Source organism: Pollachius pollachius (genome assembly GCF_949987615.1).
Source record: "Pollachius pollachius genome assembly, chromosome: 17".
NCBI lineage: Eukaryota > Metazoa > Chordata > Actinopteri > Gadiformes > Gadidae > Pollachius > Pollachius pollachius.
Window position 1 is genome coordinate 5,357,046 of NC_136950.1, and position 14,071 is coordinate 5,371,116.

Here is a 14,071-nt window from a genome sequence, read left to right on the forward strand (position 1 = left end):
TCTGAAACTTTCTCTCATGGTGTGAGTCTGCGTGTGTGAGCATAAGCATGTGGGTTGACAGGAGCACATTTGTTGCCAAATCAAACAGATTCACTTTGTCAACAGAAACATATTGAAGTGCTCTGGACTTTGTTCTTCATGTAACCGCTACCTGAAAAATGGGCAGACAGACAGACAGACATCCAGGCAGAAAGACGGGCGCATGCCTACGTACAACGTCCTTGACCAGAGAATGCTAAATGTGCTAGATACACAAGTTCAGGTAGACAGATGGACTGGCCGGGAGATGACTGCAGTCAGCTACTGGACAATATTACCATATTTGTGATGGAAAATTGATTTTATTTGACATGACCAATGAAATGCCTGCAAACAGGGATGTTCTGTAACATCATCCAATAGCTATGTTGTCATTTAACTGCATTGTCCACAATCAATCCCAGACGAGGCCGTGGGACGTGTGCCTCCGATGGGTGTGGTTGGATTCCGCTTTGACCAAAGGAAGAACACAGTCACACCTTGCAGTCACTCCAACTTTTGTCTTTCATTCTTGTTTCTAAGTTCAACTCATCATTGCTAGCACTGAGCGACCAAATAAATTCATGATATATCTTCTCAACAAAAGCTGCATTTGTTTGTTCTTATTATAGTGAATATCTACCGTCCAGTTTGTTTAATACTGTCTAATAGCGGAATCAACAGACCATTCTGCTTCAGCGGCAGCCATCTTTGTTGTTGTTGTTGTTGTTGTTGTTGTTTAAAATGCCTCTATGGCGCTCCTCTGCAGCATCTTCATATTTATCCCGCCTCCTATTAGATCAACAGTTGTTATAGGTCGGTCAAGAGTGATAGATATAACAGAGTGGCAGAGCGACACTTCCATTGGACTCTTGGACATAAGATCGGACTCCGTCGTAGCGCCTACTTCCGGGGTATGGAGGCTCGCATAGTTCCAAACATCCATTCTACGGCGTTGGGCCTTATTCATTTCCATTGCTGGCCGCCGAGTAACTTCTGAGGTAAGTTGATTAAATAGCTACCTCTTTTGAATTTTCAACTGTCTATATTTTATCAGAGGCCCTTTATGATTCATAACCTGATATTTATTTGTATGTGCACAGCGTAATTATGTATATTTTCTATCTTGGTAGACGACCGGTTGCCTGCTAGTTTGTTAGCTCGACTTTGCAAGCTGTCAAGGTATCTCCAGGGACAAATTGATTAAATAGCTACCTCTTTTGAATTGTCAACTCTCTATATTATATCAGAGGGCTTTTATGATGCAGATCTTTATTTGTATGTGCACAGCGTAATTATATATTTTTTCTTCTATCTTGGTAGACGACCGATTTTCAGTCATTGCCTGCTTGTTAGTCAGCTAGATTTCGCCAGCTGTGAAGGTATCACTACACCAGAAGTTCAGTAGTGAATCTCTGACAACTTTTATTTAGTGAGTTATTGATGTAGGATAACTAGGATCATTAAGGTTGCGCGACGGGTTTTATTTAGGTTTAATCTGCTGAACCTGACGGTGTTAGCTAGTCAACTGAGTACTGTGTGTCTGATGCTATAGATTAATTATACCCTTGAAAAGGCTGTTGGATTACATGTATCAATATAAATTGTTCCACACAAAAAATATAAGCCATAATGAGCTTTCAAATGTTATTACACAGACAGTAGTGTCATTCTTTTTTTCATAAAATAAGATTCTGCCCACCCCTTCCGCAACTTGGCAGCAATTTGGCCATGTGTGGGGAAACTCATTGACCTACAGGCTATTCAAGGTCTTGTCTGATTACTTTCATTCTCCTGCAGATGGTGGCGGCCGCTGCTGGTGGATTCTGATGGCGGTGGATGCTGCTAGCGGTTGCTGTTGGCTTGAGCTGGCTGGTGCCGGCAAACACTGCTGCTGCAGGTGGCTGCTGCTTGAGGCGATGGCTGCTTGAGCTGGCGAAGGATGGTGGTGTCGACTTCTGCTGCTAGTGGTGGCGGCTTGTGCTGGCGACGTCTGTTGGTGGTGGCGACGGTTGTTGGTGGTGGCGACTGCTGGTGGTGGCGACGGCTGCTGGCTGCGATTGTTACTCTTCCTTTTCACCTGATGCACTTTGCTATCCTTGACTTCAGCCTGATGTATGTGGAATAAGTATTTTGTTTGTTTATTAATAACTTATAATATTCCTCCCTGTTCCTTTAATTTGTTCTTGTTTTTTCAAGTTTGACATAGACGCTGTGGCAACCCCCTCATCGTCGGCTGGGATTTCTCAATGAGATGCTCACACGAGGGTTGCGGTGCAACGACTTATTTCGTCCGGCTCAAGAAAAACGGAAAAAGGAATATAACTCCAGTTCTTCCACAATGGGGAATAAGGGTGCGGGGCCGCCTGGTCAGGCCCGTTCTCGGGGTCGGCAGGGAATCCACTCCCGACGCCTCCGGCTCAATCCTGTAGGGAAATGGTCGTGGTCTGACTCACAGCCGGCGTTCGTTTGCCACAACGTCTTTCTCCGACCCGTTCACTCCCCCGTCTCTCTGGTGCCCAGCCCTTAAGGCTCCTCCCCCGTCTCTCTGGTGCCCAGCCCTTAAGGCTCCTCCCCCGTCTCTCTGGTGCCCAGCCCTTAAGGCTCCTCCCCCGTCTCCCTGGTGCCCAGCCCTTAAGGCTCCTCCCCCGTCTCTCTGGTGCCCAGCCCTTAAGGCTCCGCCCCCGTCCCCCAGGTGTGGCCCATGCCCGTGATTGCCCGTGTCCACTTGATGAGCGATCCAGCGCAGCTGCGCTGAGCGGTAGGTATCTCCCGTTGACTGCCTGCCAGGTATCTCCCGTTGACAGCGCCCTCTCTGCCCGGAGAGGGTGCTGTTCAGGGTGCTGATGCGGCTTGTGGGTTGCCACAACGCACACCTGTTCACACATTTGTGGTTGTTGTTCCACGCATGACTAACTTTGTTTGATTTATCGATACCCCCTGGCTCTACTTTGCTGTTCTCTTTCACACTTACTGTACGTTTGCTTCGTTGTTCTTAGTCATACTTGTTCCCACTCGTTTTTGGTTCCACAAACCTCAGCCTGATATATGTGGAGAGGATTTTTTTCTAAACACTCAGCATCTCAAACACTTTTAACTGCTGGCTTCAATTTCACATGCTGCATCCTCCTTTGCAGCGTGCAGATGTTAGGCAGTGGAATCTGCATTTGCTTGAGCGTTTTATAATCAGTTGTCCATTTTATTTGTATTGCTTTTTTAATTGTCTCCTTTCCTCACCGTATTCCTCTCTTGTTAACTTATATACACAATATTCATCCCTGCTCCTTCCCTTTGTTGTTGTTTTTCCAGTGGGATACACACACACACACACACACACACACACACATTATTGTTGTCTCACTCATTGTTTAAGATACTATTTCATTCATCCAAGCATAATGATTTGTTATTCTTTAATATATTTGATATTTTGTGTATGGTTTAGTCTTAAAAGTATCATGGTTGTGTGGTCAGCCCCTGCCTCATCAGAAGAAGTTGCCTAGAAACTAAATGCTAAATGAACTGTTGCTACTCTGCTTTCTCAGTCACACGTCTAGATGGACACGCCCACCTGTGGTGTCACAATGCTGCACATTTTGAAAACGTAGCGCTTGTAATGGCTAATCACACTCACACCTGGTGGTATGAGATGTCCCCTTTAAGGTAGAAGTTAAGGTTAAGCGACTAAAGTTAGTAGCCTAGTGCTACCCATGCTAACACGAACGTGAAGCTTTCCCTCAAACTTAAAAACGTAGCTTTCAGTTTTCACACTACCACTCCAAATGGAAAACTGACATTTAAAAATATGCAACAATAGTCAGAAAAGTACTTGGGTATGTGTTTTTTTAATTTATATTTACCATTCAATATTGCAGTCACTGCTGTCAGTCCCATAGAAGAACGTGGCAGCGCGGCGTGTTTGGAACTATACAGGCTTACATGAACCACGTGACCACCCTGCCGCGAGATCAGAGAGTGTCGCAACTCCTCTCTCTATGGCTCTGGGTTGGTCTATTTCACACTGTGCAGAAACCTTTTGGTATGGGAGGGGAGCCAGACCTTATCAGAGCAAATGAATCATGAGCTCGCAAGATTCTGTTTTAGTGCTTGAGGATCTCAATTGTTCTGAGATATTGGGTAGACTGCCCTTGAGATGTTTTGTTTTAGTTGATTCCAGCTTGCTCCATACACCTTGCCTGTAAACACATAAGCATCTGTGTTCCTAATATTATTATTGTTTTAGAAGTATGGGGTTAAAATGTATAGTTCTAAACAGGTACCATGATGCAGAACTGGTGCAAAGCATCATATCTGCTTAATAGGTTAAGGGTTGTCCTGCTTGACTGCTTACTGGCCAATAATAAAGCCATCACAGCCAGTCCCAAGCTAAACCGATCATATCTGTGCAAAGGTTGCATGGTCCATCTGGGATACGACCTATGGATCATATCCTGATCATCCCAATTCAATAGCACAGCAGTTTTCAATACAATGGACTCTTGTGACATAGGACACATACTGTATAATGATTTTATAAGAACAATTTATTTGAATCGGTCATAACATGAACATGAAATTATAAATAATTGATAACAGGCATATGCGGGTCGATCGATGAGGTGTATGGACCGAGGTGGGGCCCCTGGTGTGTTTGCTCAGCTCAGTCCGTACAGAACTCATTAACCAGAAGCCTCGTGCAGGAAGGGAAATAGGGGATAGGGGGCCGCCGGTATGGCACTGGTCACTCTCCATCAGATTCAAGGTACATCCATTCCTGGGTACTTTCCCTGGGCATGCTTGTGGCATGTGTGAGCATCCCAAGCATGTATAGCATTATTAGCTTCATCCTGTCTTGTCTTCTTCAAAAAATAAATCCATTGAACCATATTCATGTCAGTCCCGCTATCTTCACATGGGGTTTTAAAGTGACTTTCAATTCAGGCGAATGTTGGCAGCAATGAATAGTTTTAATAAAATGTTACAAGAATTGTATCAAATTTCTTTGGAAGCTAACGGTAACAAGACATCAGAGTTGGAAGTCAGAACATGCCCCTTGCGTGACCCCTGCAACACGTATTAAAACACAGGGCCACTGACTGCAAAAAAAAGTCGGCAAAGTAGGGAAATTATTACAACGAAGGAACGAAGCGACATCATAATGGAGCATCATGGCGCGTTAGGTAGCTTCAGGTGGCGTGGAAGGCTGCGCTGACGTAAGGCGCCGCGCAGCTGGGGAAACAGCGGTACTTGAGAGTGTAGTTCTTCCCTTCGTTGTTGTCCCAAAAAACACCCTCGTCACACTTTAGGTATACGGCGAAACTGACTGAGGAACTGGGGTCTAGGAAGGGCGGTGTGTACATGGAGAAGGTAAAACGCTCCCCGACCAAAGCTGGCCTCTGTGGATCCGCGGCCAGGGCCTGCGCGTCCACGTGGGAGAGCCAGTCGTTGAACGTGTATCTCACAACGACCTCCTGGTTGGGAAACGTGGCGCCCACTCGGATCTGCCCCCGCACGTCGAACTGGTTGATGGTGATCTTCTCGAGACAGACCCGCTGGTCTCGAACCCTGGTCTCGAACCCGCTCGACTCCGCCGGCTGCGGGAAGCACCGGACCAGGCGGTCCATGGTGAGGGCCAACTGGAACAGGTCGCCGACCCCCAGGACGTCCTGCTGGTGCTGCGGGTAGCTGTTCAACCTCGAGAGCACTTTGGTGGGGACTTGGGGGTCTTCGAGCGTGTTAAAGTGCTTGACGCTGGCCAGGTTCAGACCGATGGAGTCGGCGAACTTGACCCGCTTCCTCCCCCCGCCGTTCGCGGGGATGTCCTCCTCGAAGAAGCTGGCGGGTAAAGACTTGGCTCTTCTTCGGTCATTCATGCGCTTCTCCAGCTGATACGAGTCCAGGTCGTCTTCCCACTCGTCGCCATCTTCTGTCTCTTCTCTCCACCCTCCTCGCGCCATGTCACCTCCTCCATCCCCGTGCCCCCCTGCAGCCTTCATGGAAGAGCTCGGTCCCGGGGCAAACGGCGGTGGCTGTCCTGCGCCGTTCGGCTGGAGAAGTGCGTCTTCGCTGGACATCAGTGCGGTGCTGGTGCCGCGCACCACTTATCTGTTCCAACCCGGTCACAAGTCCGCGTGGTACGGGCTGGTGGGTTACTGTTGAGCTGACAGGTTGACAACTTTAAAGATACACGCCCCCCCCCCCCCCCCCCCCCCCCCCCTTAGTGCGTTATGATGTTAAACGTCAGCGGTTGTGATTGGAAGGCATTGGGGTTATGTCTACTTTATACGAACACGGCGCGTAATGTTTTTACAATGACGTCACGTCGTCCAATTAGATAAACACAGACTCACCTATTTATGTGTGTCAATAGGTCCCTCTCCGAAATGAAACAGTCAAGAACACATTCATTCCACCTTTTTTCACTTATAGACTCCATTGGTGAATTTGTGTTATTGTTTCTCTGTAAACAAGTAGGCCTACCAAGAGTAGGCCTACCGAGAAACTGAAGCCAGGGACATCTATGACGTCAGTGCGCCAGTACTCTGGCTAGGTAGGCCGTCACCATCGTTCAACAGGCTACCGGACGAGTATGACGTATGTCTATTTGTATGCCTCTCTGTTTATCAATATATCGTTATGCTGAACACAAAACAATATGCTGCTGGCGCACATCTTTAATGGCACCAAAGATCCCCAAAATCAAAGAATGACCATAACAAGCTGAGAAGCATTTTCTGGCCCTTTCTCATAAAATAAATCATCACTTGCCGAATATTGAAAAAGTCCAACACATATTGGCTGTAGCCTTATTTCAATGCAACCTATTATCTTGTGGAACATGTTCACGTGTACTTTTACCACCACTAGATGGCAGTGCTAGTCTATAATTTAATTTGTATTTTATGCTGACTACATATTTAACAAATCCCCTTCTGATGTCAAGCCTCCATCCTGTTGCTCCTTGGGGTATTGAAAGAAAGGTTTTTGGGTTGTTTTTTACTAGTAGATGACAACAAGTCATGCCTATGTTTCCTACATAAGGAAACATTAATTTAGCTACACAGAGGTAAGTGTATAATTGTGCCAAATTCAGAAATGTAAATGATCAGTATAGCTAACTTAATAGTGCATGGCCCATCATCTGTCTATTTTTTCCAAATGCAGTCTGGTTGTATACAGTAATAATCACACGTAAACTTGCTTTGTTTAAGATTGCATATTTTATAGTGTCACAAAACACATACATAATGGTACACAATTATAGATTCATTGCATTGCTTAAGAATCTTGAATTAAAAAAAGACATTCATATTTAAGTCATGGAATGATAATAAATGGGTAAAAGTTTTACAACGTGATAATACAGTGGTTTCTACATGATTAAGCTTGGAAATTCTACTAACAATTCTGCTAAATTAGCCAAATAGCATAATAGAGTTATGTTAAAGATGGATAGCACATTCAAATATAGAGTTACCCTAGAAAAGGTACATCTTCATCATCTTCTACATTGCATCTTCCCCCCGCAAATCCCATGAACAACACCTTCATCCAACCTCTAGAAACTCTATTTCTACACTCTAAAAATGTCCTGATTACATCACATAGCCGGCAATGAATATCATTACTTCTCTTGCGTGGCGGCGCTGTGTTCAATAAAGCCCATGGCCCCTTCTTCAGATAGCGGCCATCTTGGTTCTCAGCGCTTGCTGGGTGGGGCGGGGGGGGGACAGGGGGACGGGAATGGACGGACTGTGGAACGTCCCCATTCGGTTGGTGATCGGGACGTAGGTGAGGTCACTGCTCCTCTGCGGTACACATGCGGTACAACAGGGTGGCAGCCGCTGCCGCCAGGGTGGGGATCAACCAGCTAGTCCAGGAACTGGGGAACAGACACCAATAACAGCTAGTGAGAAACAAAACTGCTGCTACGGATACGTCCTGTTTATTCTTTGTCATAATCAATCAATTATCGGGCACTATTGATTGGATGGATATTTGTGGCCCAGCAGAGGTGTACAAACAACCTAGAAAGCATTTAATGATCCAGAAGCGGATGCGTCTGTACGTTGGTATGAAGCCGGGGCTATGGCAGCCTGTTGGTGAAGCCCTGACGTAAGCATTTAGCACGCAGTTCATGTATCGGCCTTTAGGGGTCCCGCGATGCAAAAACAACGGCACCATTCTAAGTCAATTAGAACAAATGTGGTTTGATTCTCATAATATCGAGCAAATACATTGTTTCTTTGTTCGGTTAGGATGTTGGTTAGTTCATCTACATTTTATGTATTTGGAGAGGTCCCTTTTGACGGTTTTATTTAATTAAAAAGTTGTTCATAGTTGAATATGGATGAGGTTGGGCCATAGACTACATTCAATTCCTGCCCTCAATGTGGCCAATATGGATAGTTACTGCTGCTGGTTGCCAAAGACCTGGCGGTCTCCGAAAAGCGAAATCTGCGGCTTCATTATGGCGTGGGTAAACCAATTGGTGATACCAGAGACGCTACGTCCATATTTTGTAGTCTATGGTGGGTATGTTCGTTTTGTGGGTGCTCATGTACCTCTGTTGCACGTTGGCTACGGTCACATATTGGTCCTGCAGCAGAGCAGAAAATAAACATTACAGCAATACAACCAAAGACAGTAAAATACAAACAATGGTATGGACCTCACGTCTCACAGTGACACAGGCCAGGAAACATGGTTAATTCCTTAAGCAGAATATGACCGTAAACTGATTTACATAACCCTCCAGCTAAGCGCATAACACTAATAATAATACTTATTATAATATCATACAGACCCCCAGAACCAAACATCCAGTCTATTTCCACTCCAATGTTAACTATGGAGCCCTTCCTCACTGCAGAGGGAGCCGTAGTGCCTTGCGGAGCTCTAGCAATTTGCGCCACGGTGTTGTCGCGCCTTGCGTTGCGGATAAAGTTCAGCATCCGTTTGCGCTCTACTCTTAAGATATGGTGTGGAGGCCTTAATATTAATACAAATAATATTAACGCATTTGAGCCTCTCATTGGGACCAATCTCATTGTGCTACAGGTAAGAAAACACTGCATGTCATTTGAAAGCTCCACTATTTTTTTTTATCTTGTCTGTAATGTTTTGGTTTCTGTTCAAACATTTTATTTTAAATCATTAACAGTCAGTAGTTAACCTTACGCACCAGATGGTTTGCTACACAGAACCCTCTTGGGAGGCCTGCTTTGAAACTAGATAGGGGCCGGCACTTTCAAAGAATACTTGGCAGTAGGACTGGGTATTGCCAGGTACCTCACAATTCAAATTAATTCAAATTCTTTAGGTCTTCATTCGATATCGATTTGATTCGATATTGACCCAATTGCTTCGATATCGATTCAATAATACGTGCAGATGACAAAAATACCTAAATATTATTTAGAATTAACCTTTTCAAAAATGAATTAACCATTTCATTGTGCTTTAACTAGCAAAAAGTGAATACACCATTGTATAGTATTGTTCCTGAGCTAAACTTGCAGCATAAAAGTAATAATAATAATATGGACAAATGTAAAAGGGCATGTACATTTAGGAATACTCGCTTCTAGATTACAATGTCTGAGTATGCTTCTTTTTTTTTTTTTTAATGGAAATAATCGATTTCAAAAAAATTCTGAATCAAAATTGAATCGAGAACAAATAAATTGCAGTGCGTTGATGAATCGATATTTTTACCCAGCCCTACTTGGCAGGTGATTGGATGAACTATCTGTTCATCACTTAGATCACCTAGTTCCTTTTGTACAATGATTGTTCTGAGCCACTGGTTGTTCAGACATAAACGCATACTTGAAGCCTGGAAAGATGGCTTCTATAGGTATTGTGATCTCACAAATCCAGCAGAAGGGTTAGTTGGTAGCATCATCACCATATATGTTTAAGTGGAAAGACTAATTTTCCATTTTTAAAATTGCACTTAAAATGTTTTCTTGTAAAAATATGCATGTAAATTATAGCACCCATTGCAAACCCTTGAGTAGGAATGCAGACGGAGAGATCCCTCCTCCCAGGGATGGAAGGAGGGATCTCTCCTTCTGCATTCCTACTCAAGGGTTTCTTCTTAGATAATAAATTTGATTATTGCCCTTTTTAGGGGTGTCAATAAATGACCTGCAACACCCTTTCAGACAGTAACTGTGATTAAGGACTATACAAAATACAACTGACTTGACCCACAATCATTCTTCCTCCCATACAGAATTCAGCAAGGAAAACCCTACATGGTGAGCTGTGACAACGTCCCTCACAAGGTCTGTTGCCCTCTGTCATTCCTAAATGGACACTAGGAGTCCACATCTTAAACAGGACAGATTGGATCCATTTGGCCTGTTTCAGGGCCATGATAGAGGGGCTCCTAGAGAGCACAGGGGTGATGGCTAGACAAATAGAAATCCATTTCACTTACCTCTGGTTTAACGATCTTTGCTCTTTCCTCCTGCATTGGGAGAGAGAGACAGAGACAGAGAGAGACAAAAGACAGAGACAGATGGAGCGGTAGATAGAAATGGGAGAGTGAGAAGGGAGAGGGAAAGAGAGAGAAAGAGAGTGTGAGAGAGAGAGATTAGCGCTAAACAGGGTTTTATGGTGTTTTACCACCGGGTGCCATATATTTAAAATGTGAGAAGGAAGTCAAAAAATCGAATCTGCCTTTTCAATATTCTGTCATATTGCCATGAATCACTGAAGTTGTGCATAGACTCGTGCCTAGAACGCAGGGAAAACTCAACAACCTGTCAATTGACCCTTTTAAATTGGCATTCAGGCCTTACATGATAAATTCTCTAGTATCTATTGAAAAGTTTATTATATTAACTGATAAAATATAAACAGGGATTGGCCACAGTCTGTTTGCAATCGCAAGACGCTCGGAATGCCTATATTAATTGAGAGAACTGAGATGGGATAGTAATTATACTACCATCTGTAATAATAAAAACAAAGTTTTGTCTTGCCTTCCTGGAAATGCAGTGCATTGAATTAAGCATGCATGCTCCTCCTTACTGCAGGTAGACACCCTTTCTATCCGTCTGGAAGTTCATCAGGTCTGTCTACAGGTCGTTCTCCTTGTCCACTGTCTCTCCTCAGGTCTGATGATTGCTGATGGGTATCTCATCAACATTGTGTGCAAGGTTAATATTAACAACACCCTGTATGATATTGTGTGTAAGGTTAACATTAACAACACCCTTTATGATGTTCTGCTGATGAAGATCTCCATCTCGAGCTACAGAACCCCCTCCTACTTCAGTGTACAAACCTCTCTCTACCTTGCTATTTCCATTCATCTGTATTAAGTTATGTAGCACGTGCTTTATCCATCTGTCTGACATGGATTTTAGATCCATAACACATACCAATAAACATACATTGCACAATGCAAGTTTTCCCATTAGCAGCCTTTAGTGGCTTGAGTTGTAGCAACAGTTAAAGCTATATAATTTTCTAACCGAATTAAATGATTTATAGAGAAAATGTATCTTTATGCATTAACTTGTTTGCGTTCTTCTCTTGGGAAATTTTTAGATTCAGATGCTCTTTTTAATGGATTAAATAGCTGAGGTAGAAAAGTAAGGTTTAAGTAGCAGACAGGGGTTAGACATCTTGGTGAAGGACCCCTACAGGTAGGCTTCACACGGGATTAAACCCAGTGCATTTCACCCTCACAACACGCAAGCCCCCGCACACTATGTGGCAGACACTGACATAATTGAACACAGTGTTGTTGCACTGTGTTATACTGGTAAGCGCCATTTAAGAGTTGGTGGCAAGGGTGCGGGGTGTGGCGAGAGGGGATCCGAGGAGTGTAAAAGAGATTACACACATGTTTTGAGTGGCTCTGAAAAGTGTCTCCTGGTTAATATCCTGTTACTACATACTATTATTCTCCTCTGTGGTTCGAGGTCACCAACTTCCACCAACTCACCGGGTACAGCTCTCCAATCTTCATGTCGGCCGCCATTTCCCTGGCGTCGGTCGAGTGGCCGACGTCCTCGAAGCTCTCGGTGGCGTCCCCGCCCGCCTGCTCCCTCAGAACCTCCTCGCCACCGGGGTGCTGTAGGGGAGACACGATGGACATGCAGAAACACCATCGGTTTTTCATCATGTCCCGTTGTTTCTCAGGCACAAAGGGTAATACCACCGCGTTCATCCTTCACGCAGTGGTCAAGGGCAATTTAGTTGTGTGTTGGAGGTATGCAAGAAGAGTTCAGCTTGACTGTGGTACCGTGTAGCTCAAAGGAACCAGAGCACCATGGTCATGGTATCAATCCCATTCACCACTAGGAATAAAAGTTTTAATCTCTGATTCTTGCGTGTTAGAATGTATTATTAAGTTATTCTTAAATGAGCTGGTGCCACCCTATTCCTACAAGACGGTTCGAGGAACACAATTTACAGAATGAATGGTGGCTATCAACATATACTTTTTATAATTAGTAACTATAATTTATAATATTATTATTATTATTATTATTATTATTATTATTATTATTATAGACTAAATCGATTTGAAGGGATATCAAGGATTACATATAATGGGAGTGCACATGTAACACACAGAATTCCTATAAGCCATTGGCAACACGTCAGCCTTGGGGTGGTGCTATGGGGTTTTATGAATGTGTGCAAGAGTTGATTGTACCCAGCAACTATTGTATGTCAAACAGGTTCAAACGTGCATGGCTAACGGCTACTTTCAGCATTTGCTATTATGTTGATCATCTATCATTAGTTACTATCATTTGTTCGTCTGCTAGTAAAAAAAATAGCAGTGTCAACATTCAAAACCTACAACCTACTAACCTACAGCTTTTGCCCACTGGATATTTGTTCAGCTCTATTGGTTATGTGGGCTACTGGTCTACTGGGTACACACATTAAAGAAATGCGGTCCATTGTTCTGTAAAACAAACAATGAATTAAAAAAATCGTCCGCTCTGTAACACGATATCTTCACATCACAATAGTGGCCTTCATGTTTGACTTTCCTAAATGACAGTATTGAATCATCTGAATTCAGCTGTTGGCATGAACAAAACGCTAATGTATCGATCAGATCGACATGTATTATAGACTCACTTTATGGTCTATAACGTGACAGCGGCAACACCTTATAATGTTATTGGGTTTCTCTCTTAGATTACGGAAAAAAACCCGCAGACTGGACGTACAAGATATAAGCGAGAAGATATAAACAATATCTGTTCCTGTGTCTGGGATCTCACCTCCTCCAGAAACTTGGTGACATCGTACACACTATTGTTGATGATAATCCACGTTGATTTGAAGGTATTCTGCGCCTCGATCTCTGACATTCGATAGTATTGGACAGCCTCTTGCTCGTTTTCCCCCTTTTCCCCCATGTTTAAGTCACAAACGCAGTCGAAACGTGACTCTAATTCTTTCTAGTTATACAATCGTAGAGATACTTAGGAAGAGTGACTTTGCACATTCACGAGGCGACATTTAACCCAGTTCAGAGCAGATAGCCGAAGTTTGGTGTGTTTGTGGAGTTACTAACCGCTCCGGCGACACTATTGGCTGCTGGATCAATGGGCGTGCTACTTCTAGGACCCCTGATTGGTGCGCTACTCGGTCAGTTATGCATGGCCTTGGTGGGGACTAGGGGCAAAAGTTCACAGACAGGAGTGCACTTCTTCATTATCTTTCTAAGTACGCTTCTCACGCGAGGATTTTAATATCAGCAGTACCTTATGTGTGGGTTTCAATGTTTAGAACTGCTTCATCCAAATCCCGCCTTCTACCAAAACCCTCATTATGTTAAAAGCAATCTTAAATTGAATTGAGAAATTAATTTATTTCAGAAATACACATGGCAATATAATATTAACATTTTTTCCGTAGCTCGCGCAGGAGGGAGTGGCGGGAGAAACTGGCGGCATTTGTCCCCTCTTGCCGACGTCACTTGACTTTTCCCCCGTTCTTTTCACCTTGAACGTCACCGCACGAAATATCGAACAGGCGCTCTTAACGTTTTAATTTAGCAAACGAC

At 43.9% G+C, this 14,071-nt stretch overlaps 2 protein-coding genes across 2 annotated transcripts; both read right to left on the bottom strand.

Annotated features, from left to right (window-relative positions):
• Positions 1–5,204: 5,204 nt before the first annotated feature.
• ppp1r3g (protein phosphatase 1 regulatory subunit 3G) lies at positions 5,205–6,092 on the bottom strand (the record flags this gene model as incomplete). The annotated part of the gene is made up of 1 exon (XM_079754588.1): positions 5,205–6,092. The coding sequence occupies one exon, from the start codon at positions 6,090–6,092 to the stop codon at positions 5,205–5,207; it is 888 nt and encodes a 295-aa protein (XP_079610714.1).
• A 1,147-nt stretch (positions 6,093–7,239) lies between these two features.
• On the bottom strand, positions 7,240–13,546 carry cyb5a (cytochrome b5 type A (microsomal)). The gene is made up of 5 exons (XM_079754336.1): positions 13,284–13,546; positions 11,984–12,112; positions 10,466–10,495; positions 8,583–8,617; positions 7,240–7,900 (listed from the first exon to the last, which is right to left on the bottom strand). Exons 1-5 carry the CDS (start codon positions 13,419–13,421, stop codon positions 7,816–7,818), a joined length of 417 nt encoding a protein of 138 aa, XP_079610462.1. The 5' UTR covers positions 13,422–13,546; the 3' UTR covers positions 7,240–7,815.
• Between the last annotated feature and the right edge of the window lie 525 nt (positions 13,547–14,071).

Bases quoted from the DNA above. Each gene is read 5' to 3' on its own strand.
- cyb5a (XM_079754336.1), bottom strand. From the start codon at position 13,421: ATGGGGGAAAAGGGGGAAAACGAGCAAGAGGCTGTCCAATACTATCGA. The intron at 10,496-11,983 runs GTGAGTTGGTGG...CTCCCAATGCAG, and splicing joins AGATTGGAGAGCTGTACCCG to GAGGAAAGAGCAAAGATCGT. The intron at 7,901-8,582 runs GTACATGAGCAC...TCTGTTCCCCAG, and splicing joins GTAGCCAACGTGCAACAGAG to TTCCTGGACTAGCTGGTTGA.